Source organism: Salminus brasiliensis, chromosome 1 (genome assembly GCF_030463535.1).
Source record: "Salminus brasiliensis chromosome 1, fSalBra1.hap2, whole genome shotgun sequence".
In the NCBI taxonomy this organism is placed as follows: Eukaryota; Metazoa; Chordata; class Actinopteri; order Characiformes; family Bryconidae; genus Salminus; species Salminus brasiliensis.
The window spans coordinates 21,789,884-21,816,769 of record NC_132878.1 but is presented as its reverse complement, the minus strand read 5'-3'; the positions used below and the strand labels follow the sequence as shown (position 1 = coordinate 21,816,769).

The window sequence follows — 26,886 nt, the reverse complement described above, 5'->3', positions numbered from 1 at the left end:
GGGCTGTTACAGAAGTATCTGCAATAGCCCTTTACGTCTGCCTTCAGGTAGCTGTGTGGTTTCAGCCATTGCATGCATATGTTTATATTTAGATACAAACAGTCTGTTTTTCTTATATATATATATATATATATATATATATATATATATAAACACCCCCTTTTTCCTCTGCCCAATTCTAGTGACCTGGCCCAACCAAGACCACAATGAGCAAAATCGACCCAAAGCTTCTGCTTTAGGCAAAATTTGGTTTATTAAAGATCCAATTTTAGGGAAGGCTGTCATGAAATCGTGGGGAATCTTTTACTATTATTATAAGGGACTGATAAAGTACAACCATACAAATCACACAATGATGGCCACAAATTTTAACACCCCTCCACCCTCGTTGTTGTAATTACAAATGCTTTGCTATTTACATTTTTTGTTTGCATTGGAACAACATGAAAAAAGCTGAGAAAACTCCAGAAATTGACTGGACAAAATGTTACCTTTTGAAAATGGTAAGAAACCACTGAGTTTGTGATGCTTCTTTAGTTTGCACTTGCATTTGGCAACAGTAACAGGTGCTGGTGATGTAGAAATCACACGTTCAACCAGTTTAAATGAAGAAAAGATGATTTAATCTCCATTTCTGGATTCTGAGTGGAATGATGTCAGATGTGACCTTTTTTCTGGCCTGTTTAAAGCTGTAATACATACAAACACACACACACACAGCGTGTGACAGCTGTAGAAATGAATGCTGATGCTCACACCCTGAAAAGAGAACGTCTGGTCACCCTACTTTTAGAGGGGACATTTTTTATTTATATATTTTTATCATCAGTATATTGAGACTACATAAACTATATTGTTCTCTAACCAGCCCAACCAAAACCACTATGTACTTTGAATCAACCAACACTTCTGTTTTAAGTAAGTTTGGTTTATTAGAGGTCTCATTCGAGGTGCTGTCTAGCAATGTGGCCCAACCAAGCTTGGCAATGAATTCAGTCTCACAGATTTGTACAACAGTTCTGCTTTAAGTACAATTTGGTTTATTAGATATATACAGAGATATGTACACAATACAGTATATAAACTTCCAAGGGCTTCTGAATTTGCGACACAGCATGCGAACGGAATCTGAACTGTTAATGTGGTCTGTTTCGATGAAGATTCTCCACAATGCTAGTACAATGGAGTCGATTGTAATGTAAATTATACTGCAGGAGAGGACTTGGAGGATGTGCAGAACTACACCTTCTGCTGTTATGTAGTTTAGAGTTCCATTAGTATTCGGAGGTTCTGAAAAGTGTAGTTAAAAACAAAAACTCATTGTCTTGTGCTGATGCTCCTCCTTTCAGATGCAGCACTTCCACCGATCAAACGACTATGTATGTGGTTGTAGATGGTGCTTGTAAGTGTCACGAATGATGAAAAATGAGCAGGCTGACCCTGAAGGTCACATGTAGAGGTCAAAATGAACAAGACAACTGGTGAAATGGCACATAGTGCTTAACCTCGTTGCACAACACTGCTAACATCATCTTTTTCCAGCAGCAATTCATCCATTTTAGACTAGCAGTAGCAGCAGCATTGAATGAAGTATTGATGACCGATTCTGTGCTTCTCAGGGTTAAAGTTATTTACATCTGCACTCTCTTATTTAACGTCTCACCATGTTCATTAGCAATACATCAATAAACTCTGCTGATTCTAGCTTTCACTTGAACACACAGGCTAGGGCAGTTTAGGGGCCACTGGGTTACAAAATATGGATAGACTGATGTGGGCCAATTACAATAAGATATTTTGTATGTATATATCCACCAATACCAACACAGAAATTACAGGAAAATCCAACATTTCTGAAGGGATTCCAATTGAGTAAAATAAATAAAACATGTTTTATTAAGTACAGTAGTCCAGTATCAGTTAGGGATTCTGCCATTCTGGACTTAAAGAAACACTACATCACATATCTGTTTGTAATATCAGTCAAACTGTAACAGCTGTCCAATGCTGACAATGTTGATATTGTGCAGCTGTTAAAATTTCACATATCACAGCTGACTGAAATAAGCTCCGTCCACAACTGTTATTTGGGAATGAAGTGTTGGTTGCAATGTTAGACAAGCTTTTAGAACATCCCATGTGACCGAATAAGAAATTATAGCGCACACAACGTTTAGCAACAAAATCATTCAGAGTAAAGGTTTCTCAAACTTTTGACCTGACTGCTTAAAATGCAAAGAAATCTAATAATCTATCTGATCTGTATGATCATCCAGTGGAATAAATACCTGACCCGTTTTCATCCATTTTCCCATGACTGATAATTCCATGCGGTTTACACAGACTAGAACTGAAACCAAACATAACTACCTAGTTGTCTAGGTTTTAAGGGATGAATCAGCAAGCGCACACTAAATTTAGTTTTATTCTTGCAAATATTCAAAACACCAAGCCAGTTAAAATCTACCGATTAACATTTAAATGAAGAAATCTTTCCTAACATAAAAAAAGCGTATTGGTGAAGCATTTTTAACTGCAAACGCAATGTTCTGTAGTGAAATTAAACATTGTAGTGATTCGTTTTGACAGAAAAAAAAACTTGTGAGCTACAGTTTATCATTTGGTTGAATGGGATTTCTTGCCAATCAATGAATTGTTCATTTAAAAGAAGTACACTTGTGGGCAGAGCATGAATTCGTACAAAGCATATTACCACTAAAGATGCTTCCAGAAAACCTGTGGCTGGCTTTAAGTGTTGCTGCATTATCCCTAGCCAAAAACATACCACACTATAAAGTTTTCAGTGGAATATCGCCCTTTAAACTGTTGTCCCGTGCACTTCTGGGACAAGTACAGCTGTGTTTTCAAGCACAACTGCATTTCCAGTAAACATCAGTAGCACTATGCAAAAAGACTTTCCAATAAACTTTGCCAGATTGGAAAAATTATTACTAAGCAGTCTGGCCAAGATCAGCAGGGTAAGAAAACCATGTGCCATTTCACCTCATGTGAACTGCAGTGAGGAAAACTGAGGAAACTAAAGTACATTTAATAGCACCTAATCTAAAACACTTCAGTTCTCCCAAAAAAAAAAAAAAAAATCTTCTCATGAGTTAAGTGTTTTGAGAAGCAGCCAGATGATGTTGAGTAATCGTAATCCACAAGACACATACATACATACTGCCTTTTTTTTCTTCTTCAGTCTTTGACATTTCCCCCCAAAAATGGACTGCCCTCAGTCACCCTTTTTTTGCTACTCAAATATGCTGCCCTGAACAATTCAGGTTAACATATCACTTAACTTTGGTTCAGTAAGATTTCATATGCAGTTTTCATTCATCCGGCACTGCACACGAGACACATACACAGATTAACGTTTGTTTTTTTTTTGTTTGTTTGTTTTGTTTTACCATGGTAAACTCAATGAGCCTTACAGTAGCACTGGACACTAAAAAGACATGAAGATAGCAGCAGCTAGCTAAACGCATAGTGTACCCTCATCGGACGTACAGCAAGTTCTCTCTGGTCATTGTGGAGATCAATGGCATCAATGCAAATCCATTGAACATCATCACATGGGTCAATGACGTCAAAAAAGCGAGACCGGACTGTAGTCCCAAATATCACTGGACCACCCAGGAGAAACAGACAGGTAGCAAAAACAACAAAAAAAAGCCATGTTGTCAAAAACAGCACTTAATACCAGTAAAGACAAGTCAACTGCTTGAAATAAGAGAAAAGAAATCACAACTTCAAGCGAGATCTTGCAGAGATCCTCAACTGCTTTGTGTAAAAAGTGGCTTGGTAAAGAAATCAGTGTGGTTTGAACCACTCTCCATTTTTGCTGAATGTAGACAAAATCACCAGAGAGGGAAAATGAAACAGAGGCAAGGGAGAAATTACTGACACCACGCCGCCAAAGAACTCACACTTCAATGAAATGAATCACGGACTGCACACGGGGCTGGAGAGGTAAATGTTGGGTCGGGGGTCGGGACATGAAACACACATACTTAACAAATTAACTTAACTTGATGCAATATACATATATATTCTGTTTACAAAGTATGTACAAATACTAGTGGATCTGTCTCCTTCATTAAGTCCCTGCCTTCAGGCTCAGCAGATGGAGTGGAAGTGATGAAGTAGGTCAGGAACAAGGAGAGGGGGAGGAAGTACAGAAAGGAAAAAAAACAACCAAAACCCCCCCAAACAAACAGACAATAGAAGTATTGTGGCAACAATGGGTCACAACATTAGGCGTCTATGAAACCTATGGAACCCCAACTGACCTGATTAAGTTCATTAAATTAATGAAACGGGAGAATTTTAAAAGGCTGTCAAAGGTCCCCAACAAAGAGCTGCACCCCACGCTTCTCCAAACACATCTGTCCATTTCTCAGGTCAAACTCATGGTCAGGTCATGTCCTCCAACAGCAGCAGTAGATAGTCGTAGTGTTTCTCTAGGGCACACAGCCACAGGTCTTCATTCACACTTGGGGCGAAAAGATTGAGTGTTTTTAAAAAGCTCAGGCCACTCCCAGTGTCCCAGAGTCTGTCCGACAGGGTCTGAGGAGACGCTGTGATGTGTTGGGACTGCAGAGGTGAGGAAGGGCAGGGATGACTGTGTGTGTGTGTGTGTGTGTGTGTGTGTGTGTGTGTGTGTGTGTGTGTGTGTGTAAAAGAGAGAGTGTGTGAGAGAATAATAATTATAATGGAGGGAGAGTAGGTGAGAGTATCATGTCTCAGGAAGCTGGCTGATGTCTGTCAGGTTGGTGTCATTAAGAATGGCCCGGATTCTTTCTAAAGAGTCTGCCTGACGGATCCTCTCCAACTGGACCTGAGAGGAAAAAAAACAAAAACAGCATGTCCTTGTTAATGTGTCTGCATCTTAACACCAGTACTATCACCTAACAGTAAGCCTCTTGAGTTTTTTTTTTTTTACCCTATCTTCCTCATGAGGATTTCTAATAAGAATCTGTGTCACCACAAGCTTCCATTACTTGTTAGCTACAATATATGGGACAAAAGTGCTGGGACACTGACACATTACACCTTCAGGAGCTTTTGGGACATCCCATTACTGTTGATCTCCACCTTCCAGCTAAAACAGCTTTCACTCTTCTGAGAAGGCTGTGTCTGTGGGAATTTTTGCCCATTTATCTAGAAACCAGAGCATTTGTGAGGTCAGCCACTAATGTATGAGAGGGTCTGGTTTCCAAATCTCTGTTCTAGTTCATCCCAAAGTTCGGTGAAATTGATGTCAGGGCTATGTGCGATTCAGCCAACCATGCCCTCATTGACTTTGCACTTTGTGCAATGGGGCACAGTCATGTTGGAACAGAAAAAACGTTTCCACAAAGTTTGAGGCATACAGTTGTCCAAAATGTCTTGGTCTGGAACTAAGGAGCGTAGGCCAACCCCTGAACCACCCCCTGAACAACCTCAGAGCATTATCCCTCATCCTCCAAACTCTACAGTACACAATGCAGTCAGGCAGGTAACGTTCTCCTTCGCCAAACGCAGACTCATCTAGCAGACTGCCAGATAGAGAAGTACGATTCATCAGTCTACAAAACACGTTCCTACTGCTCCAGAGTCCAGTGGTGGTGTGCTTTACACCACTTCATGCAACGCTTGGCACTGTGCTTGGTGATAACAGGCTTGCATGCAGCTGCTCACCCAAGGTGGAAACCCAAGGTACAGAGTTTTTGTGCTGATGTTAATGCCAGAGGAGGTCTGGAACTCTGAAAGTTCTTAAGTCAGCAGAGCGTTGATGACTTTCTTAAGCCTTTAAACTTCAGTGCAATAGTAAAGAAACAAACTTCAAGGACCACCAAAAAAGGAAATTTACACCATTTCCATGTTTGAACCATTCCTTTAAGCCCTGTATGTTTCAAGACAGAGTTTACCAGCAGAAAAGCATTTATTTTCTTGTGTTTGATAAACGTATTTACCTGGAGAGTCTGGGACAGCTTGACAAAATCTCTTTGGACCTGCTCACTGACATCCAGCTCCGTCTGCAGTCGCTGTGCTTTATCCTTCTCATCGAACACCTGACTCTCCAGAGTGCTCTACAGCAACAATAACAACATAGCCAGTTAACATCCATTTCTCATACAATTTGACAGGAGTTAGCACAACAGGTCCTAAGGGTGAAAGTTGACCCAGCACACACGCACCCACGCACACACACGCACACACACACACACACACACACACACACACACACACACACACACACACACACACACACACACACACACACACACAACCCTTACTTTAATGCTTTATTGACTCCACTAAATTCTTAATTATTACCTAGCTAGTGTAAAGGAGTTCATTTAAAGAAGCTAACACTGCAAACACTAAACAGGCAGCTGGAAATATGCAAATGAAATCATGTTAACTGTTTTTTTTGTTAAATTTATTAATGATTAGCCACATTAACAATATCCATCATGGCAAGACAGAGTACAACACACAAGAATGTGTCAGATGCCAGTACTGACCCAAAGCACTGCAGACTGTAGTGTTAATCCCCACTTAACAAGCTGAGCTAATAAGTATGTATTTTAAATTTTAAAATTAAATTTAAATCAGATGAAAAATGCTAATCTCTACAGACAGAACCCAAAAGAAAGCCAATTTTACATAGCAGGACCAGACTATGATCACTGCAGTGAAATTATATGAGCCAATCCTTGACACTGATGTGGTCCCTCGTCACCTGGTCATACCTTGCTAGAGAGTGCATCTTTGAGCTGTTCCTCCAGGCTGCTCTTCAGGCTCTGTAGACTTTCTAATGCCTGGCTTTTCTCAGACAAACTGCTCTCCATCTGTACAGAAAGGCATGAGATCAGCCAAATTAAAACAGAACTGTGCAACTGTCCACTGTGCCATCTTTCTTCTGTAATAGCTGCAGTGAGGCCGGAAAAGCTGTCAAAGTTTCTGCTCAACCAAATGAGATTTTGTTTGCATACTTTGTTTAAGGTTGCTACACAATGTTGAGTTTCAAGCTGAAAATGGACTATGTTGTTAGACTATGTTGTTGAAGTTAAATATGGCTGATTAAACTAGGCTGATTAAATATGCCTAATTAGCTTAGGGATGTCCCGATCTGATCCAGTGGATCAGGATAATGATCCAGGAATATTTGAATGGATCAGGTATCAGCTTTTTTTAAAATCCCAATCTAGTCCTGATTCTTTGTTTTAACCACTATGTTCAGAGCGCCATCTGGTATCCTCGAGGCACCGTTGACTAACATTTTTGCCCAGCCGGCAGCAGTAAGGACGTTCACAGAAAGTAAATAAGAGTTTGCGGTTTGCAGTGTGGAACATTTTTTTTTTTTTAGTACAAAATCTCTCATTTTAGAAACAGTTACTAAAAATAAAGCCAATTGACTATACACAAAGAAAATCAGTTTGGTGGGCAGAAAAACCTGATTGGGACATCCCTAATCTTAACAGTGTACCTTGTATACACATATCAAATAAGTATTTGAAATGAATGACACATTCTAAACTCCTGCAAGCAACTATTCCTCATTATGTGAATTATGATCCCATGAAGCCTGTCCCAAGCTTTCAACAGTTCATGTGGCAGCTTGCGAGGACAATAGTTCAGTTATTTCATAAGATTTCATACCTGTTCTTTTTCGCTCTTCACTCGCTCCAATTCTGTCTTCAGGCTAGAAAACGACGCTGGAGGACGAGACAGAAGTCATAAAGGCATGTGATGTAATTGGACAGCAGACAAAATGTTCAGCATGTAGACACAGAACTCCCTTCGAGTGCCATTAGCACTCAAGATAGAGAAGGTTCAGCTCCTTTCTCCAACACTCAATAATTTACTAGCACATTTCAGTGTTAGTGCTGCCTAGGCACACAAAAATGTAAAATTTAACAGTGAAATTAAGCATTTCATAAGACTTAGTTCAGCGAAAAGTCAAGCTTATACACATTTGCCCTTTACCCCAAATGCAGTCGATCAGTCTACATGTAGATATGCATCTTTTGTCCATTTTAATAAATAAATAAATAAATAAAAAGATTTACAATTATGTCTTATAACTTAAAAGGAAAAGTCCCTCAATTGTTTGACATTTAGAGCATTCCGAGAAACAAAGTCAGACTTGTTCACAGTGATGGTGTTATGAACCAGGCGTCTGAAGAATTTAAAGCTCCTCAAAGTTACAGAAAGGAATAGTTTACTAATTTGCTGCCTGAAGCCTGAGACACTGTTTTATGACTGTTCTGAGTTAAGCTTTTGGCCTAAAGCATTTGTTGGCCTAAAGTCCATTCATGGTGGACTGCAAAATAGTACCCAAAGAAAACTTGTTTTTCTGGCTTCATCACCGTTTTCTCACCACCATTACATACAAAACTCAGAACACATAGGTTTTATTGGTGGTTTTTAATAGTAAATAAAATGGTGTACATAGTTCATATCGCCACCACTGTACAGAAAATCAGGATGTTTATCCTGGGTTTGAGGACTGAATGCCCACCAAAATCACTGAACGACATGGTCCTATTTAACAGCTCATTTTGAGGCAAGCGTGTGTAATTTAGGGGACATAGGTACCTTTAGCATTACCTCCAGCATTAAAAAATGAATCTAAAAAAAGTCTTGGCTGAACAACTATACCTGAGGTAATTTATTTTTTAATATATTTGAATTTTCTGCTCATCTATTTCTTTAAACCATATCCTTAGACACACACAGGAACTGTCATTAAGCCACCATCACATCTACTCATACTGAGGAAGAATGATTTAGGTTTCCAGTGCCGTGTCACGACTGATTCAGACAGACGGACTACCACACAAACAGAGAACATGCTGTGCAAGGTTTTAACAAAAAACTAAGGCATGGTTTATAAACACACACACACAGACGTACATTTCTACTGACACAGCTGTAAATGGTCACAGTGATTGCAAGCGGTGCTATCAAATGCAGTGTGCTCACATGGCGTGAATGTTGTTACACTGTTTACAGTGGGGGTTAAAATGGCATTAGTACTACCAGTGGAGACAGACAGCCTAGACACAAATGAATCATACCTTCCAGGATGTCTGAACACAAGTGGAACCAATGGAGATAGAGGGAGAAAAGGAGGAAAAAATTATTTGAATCAGAACAGATGAAGGGAAGTAATCCTTCCTTTGGTTTTTGCACCAAAAAAAACCCCAAAACAAAACATTTAGCTTTTCAACAAACTCCACCCTGACCACAACCTCAATAGAAGACACTGGGCTCCAGCTAAAACCAGAAGACTGGAGGTTTTTCTTTGCAAGACTATGGAATTCTCCATCTCTGCCAATGCAAACATTGCCTTTTGCTCTGACTGGATTTTGAAGCTTCTGGCATTCCTCTTCAGCTAGATAGGAACTGTTTTTTGGGGGTATGTAATAGCCCAAGGTTTCAGCACAGTTCTTGAAGACCCCTAGCTGTCCATGTAGTTCTTCTACTCATTTTCAGTACAACTGCATCCATTAATGTGAGGGGTATTTCCCAAAGCAAGATGTGTCAGATGTGTAAACAGCCCAAAAAATACATTTCATTAATTTTCATAAGCTCCCATTATTTCCTTTGTGTAGTTTTTGTGTCAAAGACAGCCATAATTAAATGTAACATTTCCATTTTCCGACATCTATGTATCTCTTAGAATTAAACATTCTGGGTAGGGATATCCACCCTTACAACTGTGTAGATGACGTCCACACTGATTAGAATCTCACCTGGCTATAATTATGTGAACTACCCCCTCCCAGGGATGCAGAACCTGCTCACCTGGCTTAGGAACATAAAGGTGGCGATGGCTCACCTATTTCCTCTTTGCATCCCTCAATCTCTAGCTGTAGTGTGTCCTCCATGTTCTCTTTTAGACACTGCTCCGCTTGGATCTGCTCTTTCAAGAACAAGATCTCTGCCTTCAGCTTCTCCTCAAGGTGGTCTGCTGCCGTACGCACTGCTACTATATCCTCCCGGTACTGCAGCAACAAAGACTGTAGTTCCTATAGAGCCAAAGAAATTTCATTTGTCAGGATTTCATTTACTGACAAACAAAGTATTGATCTAGAAGGATGTTCGCTTGTTTACAGAAACACTTTGGACCAAATGTTCCCTCACCCTAAAGTAAAGGCATATTCAGGTCCGGAGCTAATGTCAATGGTAATTATTAGGGCTGTTGAAGTTAACATAATGCAGTGACACAATCTCACTTTACTCAGTTAAAAAAAAAAAAAAAGTGCTGTTAATGCAAGCTATTTTAGACCCGATGCACTAACTTGTGGTTTAAGCTGCTAACGAATGCCACTCTAGCCTTCAGATGAATTAGATAGTGTTAGATAGTGTTAGAGACAGACAGGCCTCGTGAATTGGAATCTGAATACTTTAAATACTTTGCCAGACAGCTTGCTCAAAAAAAGCATAGACTGTGTGAAGTTACTGACAGCCTGAGCTTAGTTATCACCAGCAGCGTTAGCTCTGGTATAATGACAGACATACTCTAAACTGACATACTCTAAACTGACATAATAGAGGTGTCAACCTCAAGCAAAATGCTAAACGGACAGCCACAGCATAGTGGAGGTTGAAGGTCTATGCGACTGTCTATCGGATTGTTTCTAAGAACTCAATAGTTTCTCTTCAGAGGCATAGCAGGCACTAGGAGACACGGGTTGTAAAACGTTGACAAGGCAATTGCGCTTACTGGACGTTACTAGAGAACCAACAGCTACATCGGCCCATTATATTGATAAACAGTGGAACATTTTTCTGAGGACTTCTCAAAGCAATGCATGGACACTGCAGAATGGGACTACATTACTTAAATGTGTTACACTTATTCTACAATACAAGCCCAAATGTGTATTATATGCTCCATACTGCATATGCCAAGTGTGTGAGGAAATAATATAAATATGTTTTTATGCTTATCTTGTTTCAGTTACATGAATTTGTTATTGAAGCATATTGTGTCCACTATTGTGTCTACCTTTTAATGGGTTTGGGCTGCACAAATATTTTTTTGGGGTAGAATTTCAACAACAATTGAAAATAACCATGATTAATTCCAATGATCTCAATTTACTTTTTTATTTTTTATCTTTTCTTATTACATTTTTACAAGCATCTGACAGCCCTAGAACTTGTTGATGGCATTAATAATTAGGCTGATGTTCCACATAAATTTTAGATAATATTAGCTTATACAGTGGCACGACATATCAAAGTAAACTATATTATTGGACAAAATATTGTCTGAGGCAGGCATGTGATCATATGTCTTATAAGCTTCTATTACTTGTCAGCTAAATTAGTGTCATTACACCATTATAAAAATAATAAAGCAAACTTCAGACATGCATTAAAATGGCTCAGCTTATCAACAATATTTCGAGCATGGAAAAAATAATAAAAATAATTATTAAAAAAATATATCAAACATAAAGAAACACAATAAAAACAGACACTCTGGTATAACTAAAGTCACAACGACAACTTGGAAACCGCCAAAATAAGTGCAAAATAAAGTATGCGTTGCAGATTAGCAGTAGAGCTTCCTCTAAACAGTTTTACCTCTAGGGGTGTTCTGCAGTACCTGGATGGTGGTAGGCATGATAAAGTCCTCTTGTTGCTGCAGGGCGAGGTGCAGCCTGTGTTTGCCCTGTAGACTATCATTGTCCCTCTGCAGCCTGCTCAGCTCCTCAGCCACCTGTTCGCGAGACTGCAGCAATACAGCCTGCAAACAAACCATACACAATCAGCCCACACATTTTTCTTTTAACTTAAATGTTTCCATTGCAAAGTGTCACAGAGCCTTAATAGTGGCATGTGACTGATTTTAGGCATGTAACTGTCTTCGCACAACTGCCTCTGCATAACACGAGGTTGAACTTAACTGTGATGAAAAGCATATCACTGCATCCACAGGCTTTTACACATAGATAACTGTAATTCTCCTGTTGTTAGCTAACAACACATGTTGTCAAAGAAACAAAACTACAGGATAAAGGAGTTGAAGTTTTGCTCCACTGGCCTAGCTGATTTTGTATCTCTCCCAGCAGCAGAGACGGTCACTCTATTTTTATTCTGTTTATAATGGCAAAGCATTACTTGGAAAACCATTATAGTATTTGTGGCATTTAAACTATGGTCTTCAGAGGTCTATTTGGGAAATAAATGGATTTCTCTTGCAGATAGCCCAACAGATAAAAAACAAAAACAAAAAGGTGGGGTTAATGTTAGCTGGCAGTAAAGCTACTTGTAGGACAAACAAACAAACAAACAAAAAAACTAGTAGCTAACATAAGCTAGCCTACTGTCTGAAAAAAAAAACCCTTTTATTACTATCTGCTTTTATAAAGGCACTTTGTGAATTTATACAGAAGTGTTTGTCTGTAATATGTACTGACAGCAGTGGTACACCAGTACACCACAAATCACATTTACAGTTAAAGGTTACAATCAGACACAACAGAAGAAAGAGAAGAGAACTACTAAAAACTGAAAGCCAACAATTGTCCACTGTGCTGACTAACTGGAGGTCGGATGATTTATATTAGATCATGCATGTTCTCCAAACATGACCAAACAGGGACAATTGGGCTATAAAGTAAAAGGCATCACCGCATGACTAAGGGTGTTTCCCATAAGATTTCCTTTTGTGATTTGTTTGATTTGTTTGATTTGTGTGTGTGTGTGTGTGTGTGTCTGCATATATACCATCTGTTCTTGAGTGTTCCTCTTGGCCTGGCTGAAGGCTTGCTGGAGAGCACTCAGTGTAGACTCTGACTCCTGGACTTTCTGCATTAGTGCTGTGACCTGCAGAACAACAAAATAATTAGAGTGAATAAAGGCTTATATGAGCTGAAAGGTTTACTTGAGTTTTACTTAAGGGGTGTAATTTAATAAATTTCTGCCCAGAGCCATTATTTTAATCCAGTACGAATCTGTGATGTACAGTGTCTGACTGTACCAAGTTCTGAGTGAACGGCCTTCTGTAATTGGGCGTAATTGGCTAAAGTTAGAATTCCTACAGTAACTACAGACATACATATGTTCTGACCCAAAGCATTCTAAATTAATAAAAAAAACCTGTCAATAGATAGTAGTGCAGTTGTTATGTAGCCTTTTAATCTTGGGGAAGCAAAGGGAAAACATGCAGGTAGTGAAACAACGGTGGAAATCTCTGATAAAACTCATCCAGCTTCAAAAGGGTTACACAATAGGACTGTCTGTTCCAGTTTAGTGTGTTTGTGAGGTTTAAAGCACTGCAAACAAACAAAGTGGTGGAAATGTGTCCCCACAGTCCAATTGTGCAATCTTTTTTCTTAGAGCTGGTGTTTAGACTAGATGCCACACAGCAGCCGCTGAAACTGTTCATACCTTAGTACTGGTTTCCTCATTGCCCTGCTTCACAGAGTCTTCCAACTCCTGTTTCTCCTTCATCGTTCTCTCCAACTGCTCATTGACCTGTCGAACCATAGCTTGCAACTTCTTCACCTAAAGCAGAAAAACTCACAGAGTTACTCGATCCAGTATGGAGACATTTACACAGAACAGCAAAACAATAATAAAATGTTCTGTCCACTGTTTGTCATTAAATTAGTTATTTCCAAAAATGTTCAAAAGTTCAGCAGACAGCTGTGTGCAAACAGGAGCTGCAGATGCTACCTTTCCCGTATTTTTCTCTGCAATTACAAACAGTCCAAAACAAACAAATGGAAGCTCTTACTGGACAAAGGCATGTTTTTCCAGCAAAAGAGAAGCAGGAGACTGACCTGATCTCGTGTCTCTGCCTCCTGCCCCTGGATGACTTGAAGCTGTTTCTCATAGTTGGAACACATATCGCACCGTCGGCCTAACTTCCTCCCCGCGTTCTTCAGCTGCTTGCCAAAACCACAACACACACACATTAGGGAAACCAAACAGCTGACAAGTTAAGAATGCTCAAATCTGTTCTATCCGATTACACTTTACACTTTAGTGGTCCTGCCCACAAAGGCCAAGTGCAGGTCAGACCTTTTTGTATACCAACTAGTAGCAGAATCACATCAAATAAAGGGCTTTCAAGTATTGTTTTAAACAGCTGACTCAGGACCCATACATTCATCATTTATATTATATACAAGTTATTACAAGATAAATGCAAACTGGAGCAGCAGATAGTACCTTCACCGTGGTTTTCTGCAACTACAAACAGTCCAATACAAACAAACTGAAGCTTTAATGGGCAACTATGTGATAGGCTGTGTGCACCATGAATGTACAAATGAATATGACTGTAAATCTCACTGGTTCCTGTCAGTCCATACAGGATTTACTACTAAGTGAAATTTGGACTCCTTATGCTCCTTAAAAGCAAAACAATGTTTTGTGTGGTAATTACATGAAAATGATCAGGGGTAATTCAAAATACAAACCATACAGTTAAATAACAATACAGTTCCAAAATAATACACAACATAACTTTGAAATTCACAGTTTAAGAAACAACTCTATCAGTTGGACTATTTGTAAAACCTGAATATACAAATTACACTACAAATTAAATAAATAAATATAAATATACTAAAATATACAAAATATTCATTTATTTATAACTATACATTAAAACATTAACTGAACATTAAAACAGCAATTATTTTTTTTATATGAAAGGAGCACATACCTTTCATGTAACAATCAAAGAATAACCCCCCTCAAACCTTCAGAACAGACATGTATTTCTACACCCTTAAGATCAAGGTCCCCACCTCTTGCTGGAGCAGGTTCCACTCGGACTCGCTGACTAGGCGGTAGCCAGATGGAGGCAGGTATGTCGAATCTGGACACTGTGAGATGCTGGAAAGCAGGGAGGCTGTCTCTTCCTGCTCCGGAGTCATAGCCTTAATGGCTTTCTCCTGGTCCTTTGTGAGGAGAAAGTGGCCGGGTGTGGGCTGCAGTGAGGTGATGGAGGACACGTCAGGGCTCTCAAAGCCGCCACAGTCGGCCCCTACCAGCGGGCCGAAGTCGGACTCGTCCAGGTTACTGGCCGACTTGGCTTTGTGATTGTGGCCACCCAGGCCCTGGGTTTGCAGGACGCTGCCGGATGAGCCAAGGCTGTCTGTGGACTGAACACGCCGTAGACCATCTTTGTAGGGGTCGGATGAGTCTGGGCGGCCTGGGGTGTCCTCATCCAGCGAATGTAAAGAGCTGTGGATGCTGTGGTTGAGGTGGGACTGCCGGTGAGACAGACATACAGAGGACGCAAGTTTTAAGAATAATCGCTTAGCATAGACATGTTCGAGGGGCTTTTTTACGTTTTGCACTTGTTCCATATTTTATATTAGTATTCTGCTGAACTCTGGTTGTCTCAGATAGCATTTAATTTCAGACACTGTAAGACATTTATTTATAAAACTGACAAAATTACAATGACATTTTCAGCGTCCAGATTGCTCCTGGTAGCGTTTTAGCTATGCAAGATTTCAAGCTTTGGACACCAAACAGAAATAGTACTTTTGTGTGTTTGACCGGTGTAAAACTGATACCTCCTCTATGGAAAGACCAAGAAGTGAGTCTTCTGCTGCCTCTGCGTGTTCTGGTCCATCATCTTCACCAGCTCCTTTAGCCTGACTGATTCGCTGCTTCTCATCTTCCTCCTTTGGAAACACATTTTATTAATGCCAATTAGTGACTTTTGTGAGTGAAAAGGACTTTGTGATGGACTGGTTTTGTGTTTTTTGTGTGGCTTTACTACATGGAAAAGCGAGCTGCTTTGTTCACTTGCATTAAAATAAAAGACTAAATGCAGCATTGCCCAAAAGTCTTAAAATCTGAGAATGTATATTACACTACCAATAGGCATCCATTAAGTCCATTCAAGCTTTTCTGTTGAACAGACACGTTTGAACATCTATCAGCCATCTGCAACTTTTTAAGCATATTCTTATATGAGAAACAGACTGTAGGTACAACTGAAAATACTTACATATTAATGAACATTATTCAATTATAGGGCTTCCACTCAAAATTACACCATTCAATGAAACTGGCTTAAAGCAAAACATTTTATAGTTTCAAAGAAATGACTGTCAGATATGTAAACTGGCTTTTTATGTGTGGAGGACAAAAGTAAAACCTCCCTTAAACTTGACCTTTTTCCAACTTTGCAGAATTACAGAGGCTGTTTTTGATACAGATATATGTAAACAACCTCTGTCCTTATGGCCCTGTATTGCGTTTTACTGAAAAAGCTGATCAGTCTTAAGCACTCATTAGAATTTCAATGTGAAAGGGCAGGGCTAAACTACTGTAAGATGAACAAGTGGCTATATGTAAATATATTGGTTTCTGTGAAATTGAAGTATTGTTATGGTTATGCTGGTGTCACACTAAACAGGGGCTACAGTTTATTTATACTCCCAGCTTCCTCTCAATGTGCCCTTTCACCATCAGCCTCATCATCTCTTCTCCGTTAGAGCTCATTTGGCATCAGTACCTGGTCCCTTTTCTTCATCTCCTCGACCTGGCGCAGCTGTTCAGAGGACAGCACGCTCTCGATGCGCTGCATGTCCCGCATGAGGAGTCGCTGTGACTCCAGGAACTGGTCATTGGCGCGCTGCCAGGTATGCTTCAGCTGGTTGTGCTGTTGCCTCTCCAGCTCCAGCATGTGACAAACTGTACAGAGACACGTCAACTGGGTCAAACTGGAAACCCGGGGATGAGCTACATTTGATCTGCAGATGATTATGATGCACTGGGGCTGCCTGGCATTTAGAATTCAGCAGCTTATTTTAAATTGATTACAGGCATAGACAGAATTTTTATAGGCTAGGTCTTATGATCCAATCTTTTGGGAACTGGTGGACCTAGATTAGGATGCTTTAGTGTGAATATACTCGCATTCTGCATTTCAACAACAATATACTTAACTAAACTAAAATAATTAGAATTGCTTCTACTAATCGTTTTACTAATTATTATAGGTAAAAGAAAGAAGACAACAGCAAGCATCTTCAAAGAAACAGCTGTGTACCTTCATGGAGCTCTTTCCGTAGCTTTTCAGCATCCTCCTGGAGGACAGATTTCTGGGTATTGAGCACAGCCACGTACATCTCCAAGTCAGTCCGGCATGACTTTTCCGCTTCCAGAACATGGTTGAGCTCCTTCACCTGTCATAGAAGAGGACATGAATACTCCAACAGTTATATTCTACAATCATCAAAAATCACAAAAATAAAACCGATAGCCCAAGCTATGTTTCTAGATAATTCTGTCCAATATTGCTAAACTATACTGAATGCCAAAATTTGGTATGTATCATCATGTTGAATTAAGTTGGCCTTTCACAAAAAAACCAATTACAATCCACACACAGTAATCAAGAGCATTATACTGTGCTTTTGTCACAACTTAAATCCATGAACACAGCTTTGTTTGGCTTAATGCTTTACTTAACTCCAACAGACTCGTAATCGACTTGCAGTCATTCATGTACATCATTTCACAGAACTGAACAAAAGTTACATTTTGTCTATTAGCCCATTTCAACTGAACAGAACATTTTTTAAAAGTTTCTCAGAACACTAGAACACCAGAACAAGCATGTGCTCCAAGACGAGACAAACCAAACGAGCCAGAGAATAAATCTAATAATAAAACTGTGAAAAGAGGCAGTCTGACTTTCAGTTCCTCTACACAGCCAGCTATGCAGACCTTAGCGGCCTCCAGTTCCTTTACTCGGTCCTCTGAGCTTGTCAGCTTGGCCTTCAACGCTGCGATTTCATGCTCCATTGGCATCACCACAGAACGAAGCTTCTCTGCGTCTTCCTGGGCCTTAGGGGAAACACATTCACAAAGCGGTTTCCAATAAATCACTCTTCATTGACTGAAGACAGTGTTATTCTGAGAAAAATATGGCTAATGTTAAACTGATTTCTAAAAAAGTGCTTTCAGTGGAATAATTTACATCGGTCAAGCTCTCCATTATAGAGTTTTGGATAAGGTGGTGGAAAAGAAAAAGAGAGAGAGGCAAAAAAAAACCCTTCTTTCCCAAGAAAGAAGTTTTAAGGAAAAAAGAAAAAATATCACAAGAAATCACACTTTCTCAGGGCAGTTTCTCAGCCAACACTAAAGCCTAGGCATAGATTGCACTTTTAGACACCCTGTCTATGTATAAAATGTGGCTTAAAAAAGAGGCAAATGTTGCATATTCAGAGGCTCGTATGCTGTCTGGTAGTAAAAACATTTAAACATATAAAAACCCTTTTCAGAGTACCTAATTAATGTACTTGACCATTAGGTTTGACACCAAAGCTGTTTTTTTTCCACAATTTCCCTTCTAAATTGCTGGATGAAACTTTCTATAGTCTGCCCCTTTGTGCTGCTATGTCTATGGATATGTTCTACTTCTTACAATTTTATCTTGATCTTTATTCTAGTTTGATTTATTTTATTTATTCATTATTTTTCTTTTCCTTTCACTTTTTATTTGAATCGCAGTATCACTGTTAATATTGTGGGAATGTGCCATGTGTACCAATAAATACACATAAAAACATGAAGAAATAAAACCTTGCCCTTTTTATCTGGACAAACAATTCATTTTTTAAAGCATGAACTGGAGGTCCTATGGATTTAACCTCATCATAATTTAGGTGATTTGGTTTCCAGGTTGGCAATGACTGTTAGTCCAGGGGTTAATGAGGGTTTATATAAATCTGACAAGTTTAAACCTTAAGATTTTCTATTAGGAGATGCATGGGTCATTTGTCCATGAATTAAGGAAATGCAGCACCACAAAACTATTCTAAAGGAATATAATTCTAATTCTGAAGGAGTGAGAGAGAAAGAGGTTGGAAAATGGTAACATTTATCAGTACTTAATATACACACATACTTGAGGAGCTAGTATCAGCATCAGGGGAAACAGCTGATCGGACTGTAGAGTCCGGAATTAAACTAGTAAATTGTTGGGATGCACCGACAAAGTGTGCTTTAGAAGGTTAATTTGTAGACCCTGAATGATCCATTTTGGATTATGGCCAACTTTTGGCTTTATTTAAATTGTGTCCAGAAAACAATCTCTAAGACCTGAATGAGAAGACAGACCTTTTTCATATCATTTTCAAGGTTCTCCTCCTCCTGGCCCTCAGACAGGCGACGACGGAGTTCCGCGATCTCTCTCTCTGCGCCCTCACGGTACTGTGCCCACTGGGCCCGCTCCTGCTCAATCCGCTGGTGGAATTGCACTTCATACTCCCGTACCGTGTCTGGATACACACAAACAGGCACACATCACAAAAATATATACACACAGTGTGAGAAAACCCAGGTCTAAACTAATATTCAAAGTCCCCTGACAATGTGAGTTCTATACCAGTCTCAAAGCTGAAACCTTTGACTTGTTTCACACAAAAATGAGTGATTTCAGTAACCACCCACATAAAAGAAACCTGCTGCACTTCACTACACTATAGCACTACACAACATTCTAGCAGTATATAGACAGAAACTGTACGAAACGCAGTGTTATATATGCAGTATTATTGCTAAATATACAACATAAAAGGATAAACACATTAACAAAAGACATTTTGGAGTTAAAAGAAAGCATTTTTATATTCAAAAAACTGTTTGCCACCTGATATTGTAAACAAAGAGCTAAAAAAGCAAGACACGCAAAAGCCTGTTAACAGCCAATTTAAAAAGCTATGCTTAAATACATAAAGCTTATTTCAGCAATACAGAAAATAAAACTGAAACTGGTGCTCCTCGCAATGCATGTGTGTCGAGCTGGTGTGAAATGATAATTATGGCAGCAGCAAAGAGCACGCCACACTGCGCCTGATGTGAAACTGGCTTTAGTCGCAAACCTACCTTTCATTATGGCCTGTAAAGAGACCACCTCCTCCTGCCACTGCTGCTTGACCTGGTCGATGGCTTCCTGCTTGGTGTTCTCAGAGACGGTGGCCACAGCTTTGATGTTCTCCATCTCAGCTTTAGCCTCAGCCAACTGGGCCTGCACATGGCTCAGCTCTGCCTGGGCATTCTCCAGAGAAGCAGCCTGCCGCTTCAGCTCCTCTGAGAGGAAAGGAGGTCAAAAGACAAGCATTAAGGAGATGTCCAAAGACCAGCCCTAAGCCATTTGCTTAGATCACAAGAGCTCAATACTACAGTTAAATGTACTGAGTAAAGTATACATTACAGTAAAACAGTCACTAGTCATAAGTGGCAGACAATCCAACAAAGTTTGGCAAACACTCAGACATACACAGTCACCTTCTTTAGACAGGTAGAGCTCCTTGAACTTGGCCCGTTTCTGATTGAACTCCATCTCCAGCTGCTGTTTGAGCTTCAGGAACTCAGCCCGCTCCTGCTCCAGAGCCTCCACACGCTGCTGAAGTAGCCCTGTCCGAGCATCAGTACCCAATATTAAGGCCCCAATCATACACACTGGTATAAAAAAAAAATAAAAAAACAACAAAAGAGGCATAGACCAGACCTTGACCAGAACTACAGAACTACTTTTCTTCTTTTTACAAATACACAGTATTGCAGATGCGATGGTTGTCCCACTGATGGTTCTAATGTAAATTTGTATGTATATACAGTTATTATGGCAATGTTAGCTTTTTTTTTTTTTTTTTTTTTTTTTAGAAACAAGAATTGCATACATAGGTTTTCAGGGAGGGTGGTGGTTCTGAAATACAGAGTCACAGTTGGGTAGGAGTGTGCGATATGTATCGTCGACGTGCAAGGAGACATTATTGAGTATGTCACTCAGTTTGCGGAAACCACTCAAAAACACACCTTAAGAGTTCCCGTATTTACTGCGCCCGTTAGCCTGATAGGATAGACTACTGTGCATTTGCACGGAGTGCATGCATCACGCTAGCATAACCTACAAGTTCACAGCAACAGCTAGTTCACAGCTAGTGTTCTGCCTAGGAAAGACTGGAGTTAAAAAGGAGAGAACAAACGGCGCCAAGAGAAACAAAACAAAACACAAGCACCAACACCTAGACCCGGCTAGTCCTCGCTAGCTTGGAAGTGGTTTTGGCTTGTTTCTCAAAAGACTGCTTTCAGCAATCCATGTCGAAAATCGGTTGCAATTGAAAACAGCTCGACAACAAACTTATTTCACTATCTGTGACCCAACCTCTGTAAAGATTTATACAAACTTCAGGAGTCCAAGGCCCACAATATGCTGAAACCTGTCCCTGTCCGGACCGTAATCTTTGACCTACGTACCTGAGTATTTTGTGAGCTCAGTGTGTAATTTCTGATATTTCTACTTATGTGCAGTTACATATTCTGACAGAGAGCCATTATCAGATTATGTGACAAAATGTGCCAGCGCCAGAAAGTATGACCCCTGTAGACTTCTATAAGAAACAGTGCAGTCACTGCAGCCATTTACAGTTTAAGTGAAATACAGCTTGAATTTGTTAAGATGTTTAAACATACATAAAGTAAAATGATATAATTTTTGAAAATATTACCTTTGCAAATGATAAATAACATGAAAAAATAATGTAATATAAATACATTCATATTAAATTACAATTTAATGTGAAAAAAACACTTGCACTGTTGTTTTTGAATTATTTTTTTACTTGAATGCTTCAGTTTTGAGTAAATAAATAAGAAGAACAAGCTAGCGCAGAGCAAGACTTTTACAAACACATTTTGAAGGATGAAAAGGCGGCATAGGCAGAATCCCAGAATATATCAGGATATAACTGTCAAGCTCGCACACCCTTACATACAGGGTCAAAAATATACTCATTATATATTATTAATTTCAAAATATTCTCCTGAATATTCATATCTTAAACTCCCATTAGTGATCATGATTGAGTACAGTTAGCAGCTTCTCTGTACTGACATAAAAACAGGAAATATCACAAGAACAAAAATAGCACTTTTTTGTTTTTTTTTCAGTCAATTGCACTTTCACTTTTACAATCTTTCACCTGTTAGCGAGACCATCAAGTGAACCCAGAGCGTAGTGGAAAATGAGCATAATTTCATGCCAGTAAACGACATTGTGCATTCATGCATTAGCAGTTCTCTGAAAGTTAGCTCTAAAAGTATCGTTACTGGCAAAAAATAAATGAGCTAGGATTTGTTACTCAAATTCTAATCCCCTGATTTTTATTTAACTCCAACATCAGTTAACTTTTGATTTCAATCACTAAAATTCTTTACAGTAGAGCAACAGCTGGCAGGCACTGAAACTACAGTGGGTAACGCTGTTTGTCTGTGTAGGAAAGTTAGTTAGTGTGACAATCCACATTTTTCTTTTTAATCAAAATAGTGAATATAAGAATATATACGCATCACAATGTTTTGTCATCCATGTGGCATGTGCCCCCCCGCCCCCCAAAAAACACCTCCTATTGCTGCAAAAGTGTTGCTGTATATCAGGGCTGAGGCATGTCACCAGGAGTAATTAAGAACCGCCAGGTGAATCAAATGTGTTCAATTAAAGTTATGTGAACTCTCGGACTCAAAGTTTCTACGTGTAATGATATTAAGAAAGGGCAATTCAGGGGAATGTCAAGAACAGTTCCTTAGAGAACTGCAGGTAAGACCAAACCTGCGTTTAGTTGAGCAGTGGACCATTCCACTATGCAGCATTGCCTTTAAAGAAACAGTTCAACTTCAACTGCAACCACCCCACAAAAAGTCTGCATGCTACAGAACATTTAGAGAAGACATGAGTTTTGAAAACAGGTGCTGAGGGCTGATGAAGTCAAAATAGAACTTGGAAAAAAAGGAACTGTGTTTTTGCCTAATTTTGCCAAATGCATGGGAATGGATCTACCATGCTTTGCAGTTGTGTTGTTGACAGTGGCACTGGCATGTGTATGGGTGGAGGGAAGAATGCATTCCACAAAAAGCCAACTGAAAAGATGGCTTCTACAACCCGATTCTAATCCAAAGAATACCTGAAGAGAGATTTTTTATTTATGTTATGAAGAAAAACGGTATGAGTATAAAGAGTTACTGTATTTGCTGAGAACACTGTTTTTAGTGTTTGGTTAACTCTAGAAGCAGTATTTACTATTGTCATGAAGGGAAAAAAACAAACAAATAAACCCACAAAACAGGGTGCATGTATTAGCAATATGTGCAAGACAAATCGTCAAGCATCAACAATTTAAAACTACAGAAATGAGTGACTGCCATACTGTACACTCTGGCAATGCAACACCATAAAATTGCCATCTAAAATGCAGGACTGAAACGGCTACACCCAAACACACCTGGGTTAGGTCTGTGTAAAAATGTGACAGAACAGGGCTCACAGAGCAACATACTGCAGCACATGCAGCACTCATCCATGAGCACTGGCTGGTATCTGTTAGGTCAGGTGTAGGTTGAGCCTTGGCAAAAACTGGAAGGAACATATCCACACACTCCTTCACAGCTGTAGATTTGCATTGAGACTAGGCCACATTTACATTTTTCAACTTAGAAGGTGCTCTTATCAAGTTCAACTTGCAAAACTGTGCAAACTGTAGATGGCAAGGTAATAAAAGTATAACAAGAACCAGAAAAAAATCAAAATTCGAAGACAAAAGTGAAAGCAAACAGCAAGTGAAAGTAATTAGGACAAAGACACATTTAAAACATTGTATTAGCATAATAATAAGAAATTAGTATAATCCTTTTTCAGTATATTTTAGTATGAGTGAAAATAAGACAACAAATATACTTGTGTGCAACCTTCTGCTGGCTGTTTCATATAATTGCATTTGTTGTAAAGCAACTGCAGGAGATCTTCCTTTCCCATGGTATAGGAATGATCAAATATTGATACGAGGGGCGTACAAACACCGCGTCAACCAGCATCACCAATAACGCACACCAATTATGTGTCACACTTCTCTCATTTCTCAGTTCTAGTCTCACTAATCAATTAAACAACACTGACCATCATACTTTTTATTCATCCAAATTTTGTTCAAAATGTCATGAGAATATTTAAAGTCGCAAACCCAGCATAGTGAGTTGCACTGAAACTGAGTGCATTGTTACACCACTAATAGAAAATTTAATTTTAGATCCTTCAATATCAACATCCAAATCATGGAAAATAGTGACACTAATCGCCCCTTTCTTTCTTTAAAGATTAGTTCACAACTTCCTTACAAGAAGACCATTCAGCCCATGTATACATATAGACATATATTTACTAGTGTGTTTAAATTGCTAAATGGTCTCAAAATGAAAATGTAAATATTAAAATTAACATAAGGCACGTCTTCTTTTGCTGTATCAAAACTTGCATCAAACTGTAAATCATTATAAAACACCGTACAACACTCATTTGTTTCACCATTAAATAGCATAGGTGTTAATATTACCTTATAAAAGTGTTCCCATCAATAAGAGGCTGACAAGAGGCTCCTATAATCCAAACACATGCAGTAGCTGCACGCTTGCATGTAGACTGCATTGGCAGCTCAGTAAAAACCATGCAGAAGCTGGGTTTCAGATTTTCTGCGATCCAACAGGTTGTAAAACCTAGCATCACGTTGGCATCACATGAAAATAAGTTAAGGGCAAGTCAAGACAGTGAGCCCCATGAGCATGGAGAAGCTATCCTAACATGTGCAGGTCATGCTTATCAGGACCAAAACACTGCTATCAGCAGCATTCTTTATGAGCTCCATAACAGAGTGCAATGTACAAGACTCTGTGCTGTGTATGCTGTGCAATACAAGTGACCAGCCATTGGGTTGCAAGCAAACAATGGATGTGCAGAGTGGCCTAAATCCACCCTATTTATGACCATTATTTAGTTCCAACAAGTTGGTTGTCACCTCGGGTGAGCATATAAGAGACTGTATCTTGACTCCTTAGACCTCTTTCCACCCCCCCCTCCCCTCCCCCCCTCCCTCATGGATGTTTGATTGCATCCATCCATTCTGTTGTCCTTTTACTGACTGTGGTCTTCTGTAAACTGCCAATTTAGGGGCATGGGGAGATCCTTCAGTGTCAATGTTTTGGAACATTTTTCCTTTTATTTATTTTAAAGACCAGCTCCTTTTCTCCCAGTACCTTCAGTCTTCCATAATCTTTCATGGTTTTCAGCCTGATCTGTTATGTTAATGTCTGTGATTATGTATACTGCATTCTGTGTCTGAAAGGGCCTTCCCTTAAATTATTTAATATAATGCATTAGTCTTCGTTTCTGTCTTCTGTTAATAAGTCACTCTTTCTAACTTGGTGTGTCTGCACAGATCTTGGTATTCATACAGTGATCTGATTGTAAATCATCCTAGGGTAGGTGCTATATAAATGTTTAAAAGTATTACTATTATTATTATTCTTTTATCAGCGTCAGCATTTCCCTGCCCTGCTTTTTGTTCAGTTTTCATATTCATAAATAACCTACAGAAACAGTCTAAATGAGTCTAAACAACTAGAGTTTTTTGTATATCTGTATGTTTGCAGATACAGTGCGCTGCCATTAAAGATCTTCTCAAGCCCTTTCTTCTTTGCTCTGCCAACTGCCGATCTGTGTCATATTTCTTGACTGCTTTGTTGTTAATAATTGATACCAAGCAGGGAAAGGCTGTACACCACTTCTACATCCTCACCATCAATAGTAAAGCAAGCTGTCCCTCTCGCGGACATAACATTTGTTTTCTTCATATTGGGATGTACCTTATCTTATTACCTCTCTGCCTTAAAGCTTTTCCTTTCACAATACAGTGAATTAATCATTTGAACATTAGTTAAAGTACCTGTATGAGGTATAACTGTTCCCAACTCACAGAATTACAATGACTGCAGTTTACTACCATTGGGAGACAATGTTTACACAAATGCTAACAGTAGTGAGATGTGAGAGCAACAGCACAGCAGCCCTACTGGTGATACTGGTGCCCAAGAAACAGTAGATCAACCCTTTAAAATAATGAAGAGGAATGAAAATGAAGGACTCTGCTTGAACTGAGGAAAAAGCAGGTTTACTTCCACACAAATGCACTCGGATTAAGGTATAACCCATCTCAGTTGTACACAAGAACTCGTGAGTAAAACAGCAACATCCTCTAGCTATATCTATAGCTAGCTAGTTTTGCCTGAGTGATGCATGGGTGACTCGACCTGTCAGGCTCCATCAGTCTAAAGTCTCTTCAGCACATCAACGCACACAACCCGGCCACGTACCACGACTAGGTCAGGAAAATCCATACTGTTCACCAGCAGGACTGACTGACTGACTGACTGACTACTCTCTCTATCTTTTGTACAGACGCTCCTTTAGCATGCGGGCTAACTCTCACACACTTCAGTCCAGATGCTCAGTTCAGTACAAACTGATGCTACAGCTAATATCTCTATGTGAACGAGGGGCATGTCAATCCACGTCGCTCACTGCAGACAAACCTCTTCACACTGCATACCGCATTTAAGGCCTGCATGTCCTATATATGCGAGGACACTGCTTCAACGTGTGACAAGAGTGCTACAAAAGTGTCGTTTGGGAGCGGAGTGGACCTTCACTCCTAGCCGGCTGCAGGTTGCCGCCGAGCCCGAGGATGCGCAGGCCCCGCGGGCCTACAGCTGTGAAAAACAGGAGCCAAAAACCTCCCAAATGAAACCCCTTCCGACTAAGAGAGCCACTTACCATCGTGCTGAGGCGGCCGGGCGGATCCCGAGGCCTCTTCGGCCATGGTTTCCCCGGGGCAGAGGTTTAATTCGCCGGCTGTGTGGCAGAAAAGCTGTAAGGAGGGTCCAAACAAAACAGGGCTACGGCCGACTGCGCGACGTCATGGTGGAGACAGCATGGAGCGCGCATGCGCAGAGCGTATTACGCATTCAGGACTTCGTCAAGTGTCTAGTGCTAGTGTCTCTTTACACCAT

General features: G+C 39.7%; 1 protein-coding gene across 2 annotated transcripts; it reads right to left on the bottom strand.

The window, feature by feature from the left end:
- Window positions 1–1,873: 1,873 nt before the first annotated feature.
- On the bottom strand, window positions 1,874–26,798 carry rabep1 (rabaptin, RAB GTPase binding effector protein 1). 2 transcript variants are annotated; one of them, XM_072674388.1, is made up of 19 exons: window positions 26,651–26,798; window positions 20,281–20,409; window positions 19,879–20,082; window positions 19,111–19,271; window positions 17,716–17,835; window positions 17,036–17,171; window positions 16,499–16,677; window positions 15,549–15,659; window positions 14,772–15,236; window positions 13,797–13,901; window positions 13,402–13,518; window positions 12,739–12,837; window positions 11,615–11,755; window positions 9,836–10,025; window positions 9,072–9,083; window positions 7,651–7,706; window positions 6,741–6,839; window positions 5,958–6,074; window positions 1,874–4,840 (listed from the first exon to the last, which is right to left on the bottom strand). In XM_072674388.1, exons 1-19 carry the CDS (start codon window positions 26,694–26,696, stop codon window positions 4,739–4,741), a joined length of 2,589 nt encoding a protein of 862 aa, XP_072530489.1. In that variant the 5' UTR covers window positions 26,697–26,798; the 3' UTR covers window positions 1,874–4,738. The 2 variants fall into 2 exon arrangements, with proteins under 2 accessions (XP_072530489.1, XP_072530496.1); XM_072674395.1 differs by lacking the exon at window positions 9,072–9,083.
- Between the last annotated feature and the right edge of the window lie 88 nt (window positions 26,799–26,886).